Genomic DNA, 14,910 nt, shown 5'->3' on the forward strand with positions numbered 1-14,910 from the left:
GCCATGCACTTGACAATTCTTTTGTATCATGAAATCAATGCAAATGTTCAAAGATTTTTTTTCTATTTTCTCTTTCATCTGGCATAGAATGTGTGTATTTAAAGCAATTCTGTGTTCTTTTCATTTCTGTATTTCTTTATGAATTTTTTAAGTTATCCTGAGGTAAAGCCAGGCTGTACAGCCTCATGTTGGACCGACCCCTGTCAGAATGGAGCAAGATGTGTGGAAGGCTGGGGTACTTACCAATGTATATGTTCTAACTCATGGGCACACATGGGTCACAGCTGTGAAATCAGTAAGTAAACTCTGTAGAAGGAGTGTGAAATATCAGTAAACTTTCAGGAAGTGTGGCTTTTGTTGAGTTGTTTTCCCCTTGTTCATCCTTTATACATCTGTAATGAGGAAAATGTTGAGTTGTCTCCCCTGAATCAACTTGTCTGTATAGCTAAGTGTTCCCTTAGTTTCAGGAATTTAGAAATTTGCTGACTAGTCTTTTCTGCATGGCTTATCAAGGGTTCCCTCAATTTCGAGAGGTAAAACAATTGCTGAGTGAGTTATCTCCCCACAATAGACTTTACAGCTTGACTTTTTGGGGGTTTCTTTATTTTTGGAAATTCGTAAATTGTTGAGTTGTCTCCCCTGGCTTATCTCTTATCACATATTGAGGATTCATTTTTCAAAAAGGTAGTTAATTGTTAAAGACTGTCATAAGAAATTTACACCAAGATTAGAAATTGTATGAACTTCTTTACTATTTAAAAGTAGCAAAACAGTTTTTGGGCGAGTTTGTTTTATTTCCCAAAATTGTGTAATACAAGACCTGTCTATAAAGTTCTCTCCAGTAACTTTCAAGTGAGTGGACTTGTATAGAGATTTGATAATTATAGATGGTATTGCAACAGGGACTCAAATCAAATGGCCTTTACAGACAGAAGTATGTGGCTTTTATAGACAGGTAATTATTATATGAAAGGGGCCTTTACAGACAGGTCATTGTTATATGAAGGTGACCTTTATAGACAGGTAATTATCATATAAAGGTTGCCATTAAGGCAGATTTTGCTATATCTAACTGTCTTTATAAATTTTTTATAGATATAAATGAAGATGCCGTCTCATTCAACGGATCGATAACATCATTTCTGGAGATTGACAACGGTGATGACCTCTCCATGCTAGAATCCACCATTATTGTAAGCTTCAGGACAACAAACCCTCGTGCCCTCCTTCTTTATATCTATGATCACCTTAACAACTTTATCCAGCTGGAAGTGACAGGTCCGAGACGACTACGCCTCAGTTATAACCATTTTGATGTGATCAAGGAAGGTGTTCTCTTCACTGATGGTAAGGCAAACATAAACCCTTCATCAATAGGCATCTGTTTATGTGTTGAAAGAAGTCTCATCAAAGTCTGAAAACTTGGTGAGTTCTATAACTCTGTGATGGAGAAAGTGTCAGTGATATTGGTCAAAGAAATTTGTAACATCCTCCCAACAAAGTTATAGTAATTGCTGCAGAGATACACAATAGTTTTTTTTCAGGACCCTGTGATAGTACAGATTATTTGTACAAACAAAACAATCAACGCAGAAACACTTTCTAAGATCCCTGTGATATGAAAGACAAAATTGATTCAAACAAATACAAAACTTACCGATTGGTAAAACAGATAAACAGGATATTCTACTTGGTTACAGGTCTGGACGATGGCACCTGGAAACAAGCAGTTATACAGTTCCTACAGGGTGGTGACCGAGGGGTGAAGTTGATACTAGATGGTCTCCAAACTATTGTGCCATTTCGTACCCTGAAACTCAGTCAGTACTCAGACCAACCCTTCAATACAGGAGGTAAGAAAATTGGTGGAGAAAATCAGAAGAATTGTATAGAATGAGATGACCTCATGATAAAATAGAAAGATAAGTTGTAGTGTGTAGTGATCAGTTGTTCATTAACATGAATGATTATAATAATAATGTAGTAAATATGGGTATTAATTTGTCATTGTTTTTACAATGAGATATTTATCAGGCAATAAGCATATGCCTTGTAATAAGCCCATCCCATTCTATAAATTCTTTTCACTTTCAGCAGGATTCCCTTTAAGTTCAAAACATTGATCATCCTGTAATAGACATGCCCCAGTGACATTGAGTGAGAGGTGTATAGGACACTGATCTCACTGTATCTATCCTGGCTGGAATAATCCCAGGGGGGAGGGGACATAAACTGTGCTCGATCAGAGAATGGCCTTACTGATGGATGTATCATTTGTTTGTTTATGTACTTACTGTTAACAGCAGTAGGAAAGTGTGAAACTACTGTCAGGCTATAGAGATGGGTGAAACTACTGTCAGGCTATAGAGAAGGGTGAAACTACTGTCAGGCTATAGAGAAGGGTGAAACTACTGTCAGGCTATAGAGATGGGTGAAACTACTGTCAAGCTATAGAGAAGATTGAATCTATTGGCAGGCTATAGAGAAGGGTGAAACTACGGTCAGGCTATAGAGAAGGGTGAAACTACTGTCAGGCTATAGAGAAGTGTGAAACTACTGTCAGGCTATAGAGATGGGTGAAACTACTGTCAAGCTATAGAGAAGATTGAATCTTTTGGCAGGCTATAGAGAAGGGTGAAACTACGGTCAGGCTATAGAGAAGGGTGAAACTACTGTCAGGCTATAGAGAAGGGTGAAACTACTGTCAAGCTATAGAGATGGGTGAAACTACTGTCAGGCTATAGAGAAGGGTGAAACTTCTGTCAAGCTATAGAGAAGGGTGAAACTACTGTCAAGCTATAGAGAAGGTTGAAACTACTCTCAGGATATAGAGAAGGGTGAAACTACTGTCAGGCTATAGAGAAGGGTGAAACTACTGTCAAGCTATAGAGAAGGTTGAAACTACTCTCAGGATATAGAGAAGGGTGAAACTACTGTCAAGCTATAGAGAAGGGTGAAACTACTCTCAGAATATAGAGAAGGGTGAAACTACTCTCATGCTATAGAGAAGGTTGAAAATATTGTCAGGCTATAGAGAAGGGTGAAAGAACTGTCAAGCTATAGAGATGGGTGAAACTACTGTCAGGCTATAGAGAAGGGTGAAACTATTGTCAGGCTATAGAGAAGTGTGAAACTATTGTCAGGCTATAGAGAAGGGTGAAACTACTCTCAGGATATAGAGAAGGGTGAAACTATTGTCAGGCTATAGAGAAGGGTGAAACTACTGTCTGGCTATAGAGAAGGTTGAAACTACAGTCAGTCTAAAGAGAAGGGTGAAACTACAGTCAGGCTATAGAGAAGGGTGAAACTACTAAATTAGCAAAATTATTGATCACTTCTGTTGGATCCTAAACTCGGGAAGCAGTTTTTATAGATCAGCACTTGGTAAAGTCTCTTTCTTATATGTGAGAAAAATGGTCTCCGTTGGAGGGTAATGGAAATGTTATAGACATAAATGATGAACTGTTAATATCATGTGATTATTTCTTGTAACACTTTCTTACACTTATAAATGAATTATTACAGAGATAAGAGAGACAGTATTTCCAATAAGAAATGCAGAGTCACCTCCCTTTGTCCGCATGTTTGTGGGAGGAAGTTCTAGTCAGAGGACCAGCATTCCTACCCTTAATGGTTGTATGAGAGGACTGAAGATTGGCAACAGAGTTATCTCCCTTCAAGAAGAAGCTAGGCATACAGCTGGTAAGAAAATATGTACATTAGGTCATTTTCACTTCAACTGTAGACAGTTAGACTAGTTGAAGTTTGGACTGATGCTGCCCAAAGCAAACTGGTTGAATACCCATAATTTTTTTTTATATAAACCAGTTTGGTGCTCACTGATCTTTTGGAAAATTCACCATGAAATATTCCTTAACACTTGGATCCTGTTTCGAGCAGGTTATACAAAAAAAAGCTTTTGTGAAATAATCTCACCATAGTTACTCAGACTGATGACATGGATTGTTGTAGGGACAATAAGTACATAACGGAAGTTGTCTCCATGTTTACTCTGTCATAAAGAACATTCTTACAAGATGTCTTTTTTCATTTTCTTTTTTACTTTATATATATATATATATATATATATATATTACTTGCGATTTATGATGTACTTTTGTGATTCAGGTGTAGAGGGAGCATGTCACAGTGGCTGTATAAACCAGCCCTGCCACAATGGTGGCTACTGCTGGGAGAAATGGGGGCTCAGCGACTATGAGTGTGACTGTACCAACACAGCCTATGCAGGCAAACAGTGTGACATAGGTAAATAAAAGGGGCAGTCTCAAAATTAAACATTTGTCACATCCCTGTACATTTGGGGACATTCTTAAAACCAAACAACTGTCAGAACAATTTATATTTGGGGGTAGTCTCAAAGCCAAACATCTGTCTCATCAATTTATATTTCGGGATAGTCTAAAACCAAAGGTGGGCCACTTTACTGGGCTTCGGGATAGTATAAGAAGCAAATGTGATTCATTTAACTTGGCAAACTGGGGAAGGCTCAAAACAAAGTATTTGTCCCATCAATTAACACTTTGAGTTGTCTCAAAACCAAACATAAACCACATTGCGGAATAACTTGCCATAATTAAATATGTACTGGTAGATTTTACTTCAGATGAATGTACAAAAGAATATAGAAAAAATATTGAATTGATAGTTTTAATCAAATACATGTTTTGTTGCTTTTATCTAGAGGCATCTGGGACATTTGGTGGTCAGTCTGTGGTGGAATACATTTTCACTCCGAACGGTCAAGCACTTCGCACGTCCACTGAGAAGATATCCCTAGTGTTTCAGACCAATGCAACAGGAAGTCAGCCCATGATCCTTATTGTTGTTATCAGCTCAAGGTAATAGGTCAAGGTTATCAAACCTTTAAGTTCAAAGGTTAAGTGCCAAACACAGATTTCAAGTTCCAACTCTTGAGTTCGACATGGGAAGTCAATAATTTGACCTTAGCTCAAGGTCAGATATTAAATTCTTGTCCTTAGATTATATGACTAGATGTTAATTATTTAAGGACATGAGATTAAAGCTTCAGCTTAAGGTTACAAGTCACTTTTTCTTGTAAATGATTGATTGTTTGCTCTTTAAGAAATTGTATGTAGAATTTTTTCTCATTTCAAGGTTTAAGTCTAAATATATCCTCAACTCAAGACAACACCAGAGATCTTACTCCCCAAATAAACATTAATAGTTTAAGCTTCCTTTGGGTGCTAATTATGTCTCTGTGTTGTAGCCATACTGACCATGATTTTGTCACTCTGTGGATGAAACCAGATAGTGGTGTCCATGTGACCACAAGTCAAGGTGGAGTTCATCGTAAGTATATATCATTATTGACTTACCTTAAACTTGGCAGAATGTCCCTTCACTGGTCATGTAAGCCATCATCTTCTTCTAAAAAACCATGATATTTAGAATGAAGTTTTGTGTTTTACTTGATCACAACAATAAATTAATTATCTATGTCCATATTCAGTTAAAAGATAAAAGTTTAGAAGAATTTTGAATTACATAATGGTTTTTTGGGTCGTGATATTTGCAAATGTTTTATCTTTTTTGATTTAGGAGCTGTCAAGCAAATGTTATCTTGACATACAATAACAGTCAATTGTTTGAACAAGTTTTCAACAAGTTCTGTTTTTAATCCATTACCATAAAGCCTGTAATAAGTGAAGGTACTGAAGTAAAGATATGACTGCAATGTCCTGATTGGCTAAAATTTGCATTTGGCACTCACTGATTTTGTCCCATCACTGTTTGATGCAGGCCTCTTTCATTTTCTTTTTTTTTTATTTCACTGTATGCTAAGATATGTGGACAGCGATAAAATATTTAGAATTTTTTGTCCTTCGAAATTCTAGACTTTTTTAATTTTTAGGTCACCTGAGACAAAATCTCAAGGTGACCTATTGCAATCCCCTTTTACCAACATCATCTATCCTGCTTCATAAACTTTAAACATTTTGGATGACTTCTAGAAAACTCCAGAACCAATTTCAGTGAAATTTTACGAAAACCTTCCATGGCTAAAGGCACACCAAGAGTATGCATTATATGGTTCCCAACCTTTAGGGGCCTTAGGGGCTGGGCCAAAAAGGGTCAAATTGATGGAAAGTTTAAAAGCCTTCTTTTCTAATCCCAGATATGGTAGAATCAAATACTCTTCATGGATGAAAAGGCCTCAGAAGCTTAACCAAAATTGTAAATTTCAGGACCCTAGGGCCTCGCATTTCCCCCTGGGGAGGGGGTAAAATTTACAATAGTTTATATATATATTTTTGAACATCATTTGTTAACTTTCTATTGGGAATTATTCAGACTTGGTCAGAATTATGAGTATAAGCTGACAGTTTGATGAGATCAGATATTGACCTTGACTGATGGGGGGGAGGGGGGCCAAAAATGGGTCAAATGGACACAAATTTCAAAGATGTTCCACTGTTCATGGATGGATGATTTTATGTAGGAAAATTCAATTTTTGAGTTTCATTTCTTTTAATTGAAACTTGGTGAGAAGCCTTAGCATGGGACAGTTAATGTTATACAGTTTACATTTGAATTATGTGTACAATGTAGCAAAAGTTATCTTACATTTATAACAAAATCATTTCTATGACATGTTACAAGAAGCGTTGTAACTCAGGTGACTTTTAAGGCCCTCAGGAGGCCTCTTGTTCTGTGTTTCAAATTGTCTAGATTTTTCCTAACTTTTCAGTGTCCACCCAAGCAATTTTCCCTACCTGGGTTTGGGAAGTTGAAAGTGCATTCACCACTAGTTTATCCTTTGATCATCTAGTACTGTGTTTCTGGCTGTGACTTTAATTTAAATTTGCTCTCATACCTACAGATGGGCTGAGTCTCAATGGAAATTTTGCAGATGGCAAGCCTCATACCCTGATATACCAACACTCTAACTCTGAAATGTCGCTGAAGGTAAGTCACCTTTGTCAGAGTATTATTAAATGTTACTTTTGATTTCAGAGAAGCAGACTCATTTTTAGGTCATCTGACCCGAAGGGTCCGATGACCTATAGTCATCATGCTTCGTCCGTCGACGTGCGCCGTGCGCTGTGCGCTGTGCGCCGTGCGCCGTGCGCCGTGCGCTGTCCGTAAACTTTTCATTCAAACGACTTCTTCTCAAATACTAGAAGGTCTAGGGGGCTAATACTTGGCACAGAGGATACTGGCATGGAGCTCTACCAAGTTTGTTCAAATGAATGACCTTGACCCACTTTAAAGGTCACAGGGGTCAAATATGTTAAAATCTTTAAACAACTTCTTCTCATTAACCAAAAGGCTCAGAGTGTAGATATTGGGCCTGTGACATGCTGGGATGAAGGACTACCAAGTTTGTTCAAATGAATGACCTTGACCCACTTTAAAGGTCACAGGGGTCAAATATGTTAAAATCTTTAAACAACTTCTTCTCAATAACCAAAAGGCTCAGATTGCTGATATTGTGCCTGTGGCATGCTGGGATGAAGGGCTATCAAGTTTGTTTAAATGAATGACCTTGAACAACTTTCAAGGTCACAGGGGTCAAATATGTCAAAATCTTTAAATAACTTCTTCTCAAATACTAGAAGGCCTAGGGGGCTAATTTGGCCCATGCATGCTGGCATGGAGCCCTACAAAGTTTGTTCAAATGAATGACCTTGGCCCACTTTCAAGGTCACAGGGGTCAAATATGATAAAATATACAAAGGACTTCATCTCAATAAGCAAAAGTCTATGAGTGCCGATATTGGGTCTGTAGCATGCTGGGAGGAAAGGCTACCAAGTTTATTTAAATGAATGACCTTGAACAACTTTCAAGGTCGCAGGTGTCAAATATGTCAAAATCTTTAAATAACTTCTTCTCAATTCCTCGTCTGCCTAGGGGGCTAATACTTGGCCCATAGCATGCTGGCATGGAGCCCTACAAAGTTTGATGAATACCTTGGCCCACTTTCAAGGTCACAGGGGTCAAATATGTTAAAATATACAAAGGACTTCATCTCAATAAGCAAAAGTCTATGAATATGTCTGTAGCATGCTGGGAGGAAGGTAATGACCTCAACCCACTTTGAAGGTCACAGGGGTCAAATAGTTAAAATATACAAACGATTCAACAAGCAAAAGTCCATGAGTGCTGATATTGGGCCTGTAAGATGCTTGGAGGAGAGGCTACCAAGTTTGTTCAAATGAATGACCTCAACCCACTTTCTAGGTTTGGCTTGCTTTTTGTCAGATGACCGTTAAGGCTCATGGGCCTCTTGTTGATAAAATGTTTCGACTTTGAAGATTTGGGAAAAATTCTTTGGAGGCTGTTGCCCTTGTTTACATAATGTTAAGTGTAGAAAGTTTTGTAAATATTGTAAACAATATTTTGAGTGAAGATTTTTCAGTTAGAACTTTATAAACATAATTTTGAGTATTTTATTCTAAGCAAACTTTTTGTATAATGGTAAATGCATTGGTTTTATATTGCAGATTGCTTTTTGTGTATAGCATCAAAGCACTTTAGATAATAGTATCATATTTTGAATTGCATGTTTGTAAAAGAATGTTTTGAGTTAGCTTATTTTTTGTTTAAATTTAGATTGTTTATAATTTTTTCTGTAATAAATGTTTATAATTATTCTGTAAACAATATTATTTGAGTATTCAATTTTAGAACAATATCATATTTTGAAACAATGAATGATACTTTGTGTATTGTATTCCTAGAAAATCATGTTTTTATTTTCATATTTAAAAGATTTTTTGTCTAAAACTTTTTGAAATTACATTTTTCAAGAAATTTTATATTTTCAGTAGTATTTGTTTGAAATAAATATAATTTTTCAACTAGATGTACATAAATGTAGAGCATTCCATTTTGGATGCTATAGCCCTGCTGCAAAAAAATCAGATTTTCACATGTTTGTATTCACACACCAGTGTTTCATTTGAATCAAGATATTTGTAAACAATTTCTTGAGTTTTGTGTTATAAGAAGGATGTCCATTTTTAATTGCTTCTTGTAAGATTTCTGTGAAAAGTGTTTTTGAGTATTATTGTATAAGTTGAGATGATATGATGGATGTGTAACGTACAGGTACTCGGGACAACAAATGTGAGTACACACGCACCATTGGCATGTGATTGGCTAATGTTACGTGTTCACCATTTCTGCCTCAAGCTTCTTCCATATATGTATATATAAAAAAATGTAATATCACACCGGCTTGTATATGTAAAAGTCAACTACTGACATTGGGCGGATGTTGTCTGCTTCATGTGACATTCCAAAATAATTTCTTCTGTTTCCACTAATTACCCAGAATCCTCTATGGTTCTCTCTGTTGACCACTTCCTGCTATAGCAAACAGTAATTTATATAGTTTTAAACAATGTTTTCTACAAATTATGTTGAGGAATCAACAATATGTTAAATGTACTTAATATTGCAGTCAACTTTTGCAAAGAAGAAAAAGAGAAAAAAAAAAAGAAAAAAAAAGAATTTTTCAATCTTCAAACCTAAATATTTAAGTTTTTCTGGTTTTTTTTCTTGGTGATAATCAAGCTTTTCTGCCATTTTGTGTCAATGTTGGTACAATCTTTGTTGATAAGTATTGATAACTTAATGTTGTCCTGTAAACTGCTGTACTGGGGATCATTCATCAAAGAAAAGACAAGATCATTTAAAATTTAACAAAATTATCTCCACTATTAAAGATACCGGTATACTTATATGGCAGTGAATTCCATTACAGAAATAAGAATGCAGCTTGACTGTTGTCAGACTAGAGAAATATATTTGAAGTAATATACAAAAGATAAAAAGGACCAAATTCAAAACAAAAAGAAAGAACTTCAAACTTTGTTCCAGTCCTGTTCAGCTATTGAAATAAATGTTCAGCATTCTAATACATATTGATAATAAATCTACATGATTTTATGGCCATTTTCACAAGTTTCTCTTTCAATTACTAAATGCTGTCCCAGAAATAATGGTAGAAAATACATGCTGTTTGGTTTGAATCAGCATATACTTGGAGTATCATGCAATATTTATAAAATAAAAAAAATTAGTTGCCAGCCAATGCTGGGATAATCAATATTTCAGATTCTTATTCAATAATATAGTTTTCATCAATATCCAAGATATAAGATTTTAAATTTTATCTGCACTCAGTCACAATAATGTTTTAAACAAGAGGTATTTCATGAATATGACTCTGATTTTCGTGGCCAGTTTGGATACCACTGCATGATGGTAAGAAATGTGACAGAAGAGGTAATCCAGAAAAAACCTCCCGTATCTCCCAGTTGTAACATTAATGGGACCTCTCTCTCTATTTTCCATCCATCTACCCATTTGATTCAGTAACATTTCCATTTTCCTTACTAGGTAAACCATTTCTGGAGTGTGACCTGTTGAACTGTATGATATAATATTTTGTGATAGGTGATGACGTATTGTTCACTTCAGATATTTAAATGGTTCCTATAGGGATTTGCTGTCATCTCTTGTTGAGTTTACTGCCAACAATTATGAAGAAAAAGAAATTTGAGCAATTTTAATTGTTTATTTTTCAAGGTAGTTTGTTAGCTCACCTGGCCCGCTGGGATAACGGGCTATGAAGTTTGTTCAAATAAATGACCTTGACTCACTTTCAGGGTTACATGGGTCAAATGTATGAAAATCTTCTAACAACTCATTAACTGAAAGTCACTGGATACTGATATTGGACCTGTGGCATGCTAGGATGAAGTGCTACGAAGTTTGTTAAAATTAATTACCTTGAACCACTTTCAGGTGATAGCTGAAAAGTTAAATAAGACAGGTGAATGATGCAGGCCCCTTTGGCCTCCTGTATATGTTTTGCATATTAAGGGATTTAGTATCAGATATTTCTACTGTTTTACTGGAAAATGAATTCTTTCAGACTATCAGGTGAGGTATTCATTTGTAATAAGTTTGAGGTTTTAAAAACTTTTTAGGCTTTTAATTCAACACCACAGTTTACAAGAGAACAGTTAGAATTACCTGGTAGCTCTTTTCACTCTATGTTCAGTTGAACACTTTATGGAGAGGAGAGTTGAGGGGGGAGCATGTCTGTCATGGTATGTAGATGGCACATACAATGTCTTTAGACCTTATTTAAAGAAAGGTCATATTTCACTGTCAACCCCCTACATGTATACATTGCACCCTTTTTACTTACCTTTACTTACAGATTATCTTGGTATATAAAATATAGATTATCTTGGTATATAAGATATAGATTATCTTGGTATATAAGATATAGATTATCTTGGTATATAAAATCATGGTACAACTGACCTTTATTTGACTTTTACTTGACCTTTAGAAGACTATTCATTGCTGATTGAAGTAGTACTTATTATATTATGGCTGTTAATGACTTGATATGTACTTGATCATTAAATGACTCCTGCTTAATCATTTGGTGACCTTCAACTTTGTTTTATTTGACCAGAATTCTATGCTAGTTAAAATTATGATACTTCAGATATTCCGTTAAAGAACATCTTAATGTATGTTTTATAAAATTGTAAATTATAACTGGGGAGACATGAATGTCATTCATATTGTTTTTGTAAATTTTAAAAATCAGGTGTTGTAGAATATCATAACTATTGACACTTTTCCAATGTTGCTGTTAACAAATGGTAAATGCATAATATCAAAATAAAAAAAGACATTTTTGGAAACAGAACGAAAGTTAGCAACTTAGAATTTAGCAAGTTAGCAAAATTGAAATTGTGATTTGTTCTCTGGTACGTTTTCATTATGTGACCTCCTGCCAAACTATTGATAAAATGACCATTGTCCACCATCCTTTAATAGTATGAAAATATATAGACGTTACAGTACAAGAATAGCCATTGAAGGCTGTGTTGCATGTCACCTCCAGTAAGTGAGCACATGAAAAGTAAGGGATTATAAGTTGCTGCTTGTTGTGTGTTTTTTTTTCAGTGGAAGAGTATTGTTGTTAAAGACCTTATGTTGCATAAGCTATTGACACTAAAAAGTTAAGTACGAAGCTTCTGGACTGCTGGCACTCGGGTACATCTAGTAAATCTTAAATAAAATCACAAAAAGATATTCTGTGAGAGAGATGGCAATGTCTTAAGATTAACTCAAACAGAGACAATATAATGGGATGTTAGACTGAGGTTAATTTTCTTGTTTTGACAGGTTGATGTAGAGGCTATGGAAACTGTGCCTGTCTCTAACAATCCTCTCCAGGTCCTCGACACAGTACTAGTGGGAGGGTTTACACAAACCAGTGTGTACGATAACTTCAGTCATCGCAACAAATATCGCAACTTCACAGGCTGTTTGTCAGGTGTGTATTTATCAGACAATAAACCCATGTCTGGTAATAAGCCCACCTATATAAACGGATGTTCAGTAAAATTATAAAGTAGATCTACTTCATGGTCTTGTTATAAGCCAACCCCCTGACATAGAAGTGATCCCTCTGGGCTAGCTTCAGATTTAATGTGGTTTTTGTAAATCTCGTCAAATATTACAACTCAGCAGACTGTTTGTCAGATGTGTAACATTACTGGTGTAGTCTACTCGTTGTCTGAGGAAAGAATCGCATAGCCAGCTTTCTCACCATGGAAAGAATCATGGATTATGTTACCCATTGCATGTTAAGGTTTGTCATCAAATCTATCTAAATCAGCTTTAAATACCACTAAAAGTGAACAGGTGACAGGCAGTATATTGGAATTAATTATATTTACAGTGGTAAGGTTTGAACCTGTAGCTGGTGAAAGGATATACTTACAACAGCCCCTGAAGTCTCTCCGCGACAACATCAATAGCTCCATAGTTATTCATGGTAACAAAGTGGATCCGTGCTCATCACCCATCGCCATAGACCTGCAGCGCGATGCTACTACTACAACAACCCACCCAACAACGGGAAATAGGGCTTTACAGGTGAGAGGGAACAGATATGTGTTTTTCAGAACTGGTTGTTTTTACCATTTTTATACTATAATTTTAATGCAGCTGGGAATTAATTAAGATGCTTCTATGTATAAATTCAATGGTAACGATGATAACACACTACAAATATGTTTGAATTTCTTTGTATGATATAATTGGAATTAAAAGCAGAAAATAAGATTGAATTTCATATTCATATTAAGAGAACATATTTTATCATATAATTTGAAATTACCGTTAAGCTCACAGATGATTAATACCAGTTAGTTGGAGTGGCAATTGGTTGGAGTCATAAGGTGGCTCAACTGTAACATACTTTCATTTCACCTAGGTGACTAGGGTTTTGTTTCCCGATTGAGCATGAAAAAGTGTTAGGTCCACCTACTTGACCAATACCCCACCAATTTCAATATCTCCTCTGTGTTGTGCCACCACCCCAACCCCACCCAAACCCCACCCAAACCCCACTCCAACCAAACCCCAACCCCACCCCAACCCCACCCTCACCATTCATCATAATTATGTGTTTCCATCAAAGTCATCTAGAAATAAAGAACTTCTTTTATAACTGTTGTAAAATCAAATCCACTTTTTCAATCACACTGGATCTTTTTTCAGAAGCTTATGATGCCTCCGTGGAACCCTGGGCCAGCAGAGACTATTTTCCTGAACCCGCCTAAGCCTAAGACAACAACTACCACACCCGCCCCTACAACCACTGTTACTGTGTCTACGACTATGGCAACCACACCACAGGCAAACCTAACTCGCCCAAGACCGGTCCTGGAGTCCAGATTCATGAATGACGAAACCATTGGTGAGTTGATTAAATTGTGTAGACATTCCAGTCAAAGTGTCATAATTGTCATATGTTTGGACTTCTGTGTAATCCTGTAGACCTCTTTGTTGCATTATTATACAGGCCCTGTGAGATTTTTTGTTACACTATATACAGACCCTATATGCCTCTTCATTACATCATTATATAGACTCTGTAGACCCCTTTGTTACATTATTATACAGGCCTTGTCAGCCTCTTTGATACATTACATACAGACACTGTGGGCCTCTTTGTTACATAACATACAGACCCTGTGGGCCTCTTTGATACATTACATACAGACCCTGTGGGCCTCTTTGATACATTACATACACACCCTGTGGGCCTCTTTGATACATTACATACACACCCTATGGGCCTCTGATATATGACATACACACCCTATGGGCCTAGATTTATTATAACATAAATATGATATTTTTCAGTGATCCTGATGTGTGTTATTGTGTTTATCCTGCTCATCACAATCATCATCACACTTATCCTGTGGCGGTTTAAGAAAAAGAAGGGCTATCGCTTTAAACAGAAGGAAGACTATGAAATGAAACAACCGTTAAATCATACTTCGGGTTCTAGTCCACCAATCAGTCCTGCTGCAAGTGCTCCTGTCAGTCCCGCACTAAAGGACCATCTAGCTAGACTGGACGAGTTCTCCATGGTATCAGCGACATTGGGACGTATGTATGATGGATGTATTTACATCGTCATTTCTGATGTGATAGTAATTATCACACTTATAATAGAGAAAAGGCTCTGATAGAAGTTAACCCTATTTGATTTTCCATTTTCCGAAAGTTTGGAAATGCTGGCTAAGAGGAGTTTACATTCACAGCTCACACTCGAACCTGAAATCCTAAAGTTTGCTCAATTCCAAATCAGAACAAAATACACTTTAGTGGTGTCAGATTTGAAGTTGTAAATTTCTGCGGTCTGTCACCCTCTGTGTTGATTAGTTCAAGGTGCTTTGGTGAATGCCATGTTTCTGTAAACAGTGCCCAGGATGTGACATTTTAATGACCTCAATGGAATGTCCAGTCATGTTAAATCTTTCCTCATTGTGGGAAAAAAAGAAAACAACCCTCCATTGAAGTGAATCTGC

General features: G+C 36.4%; 1 protein-coding gene across 3 annotated transcripts in view; it reads left to right on the forward strand.

Moving 5' to 3' along the window:
• Positions 1 to 14,910, forward strand: part of LOC132553773 (axotactin-like) — an 88,079-nt gene that overhangs the window by 65,889 nt on the left and 7,280 nt on the right. The window contains exons 19-31 of one of the 3 annotated variants that reach the window (XM_060218047.1): positions 153 to 295; positions 1,096 to 1,347; positions 1,701 to 1,853; positions 3,526 to 3,702; positions 4,129 to 4,266; positions 4,703 to 4,859; positions 5,249 to 5,331; positions 6,863 to 6,948; positions 9,095 to 9,112; positions 12,206 to 12,356; positions 12,765 to 12,961; positions 13,589 to 13,787; positions 14,237 to 14,488. In XM_060218047.1, the coding sequence (XP_060074030.1) occupies positions 153 to 295; positions 1,096 to 1,347; positions 1,701 to 1,853; positions 3,526 to 3,702; positions 4,129 to 4,266; positions 4,703 to 4,859; positions 5,249 to 5,331; positions 6,863 to 6,948; positions 9,095 to 9,112; positions 12,206 to 12,356; positions 12,765 to 12,961; positions 13,589 to 13,787; positions 14,237 to 14,488 (2,006 nt within the window). The remainder of the gene's footprint in view (positions 1 to 152; positions 296 to 1,095; positions 1,348 to 1,700; positions 1,854 to 3,525; positions 3,703 to 4,128; positions 4,267 to 4,702; positions 4,860 to 5,248; positions 5,332 to 6,862; positions 6,949 to 9,094; positions 9,113 to 12,205; positions 12,357 to 12,764; positions 12,962 to 13,588; positions 13,788 to 14,236; positions 14,489 to 14,910) is intronic. The other 2 variants (XM_060218048.1, XM_060218049.1) reach the window with 2 other exon arrangements.

The sequence above is a fragment of the Ylistrum balloti genome, unplaced genomic scaffold (genome assembly GCF_031769215.1).
Source record: "Ylistrum balloti isolate Yb309-2 unplaced genomic scaffold, AGI_CSIRO_Ybal_v1 Utg370350, whole genome shotgun sequence".
Lineage (NCBI taxonomy): Eukaryota > Metazoa > Mollusca > Bivalvia > Pectinida > Pectinidae > Ylistrum > Ylistrum balloti.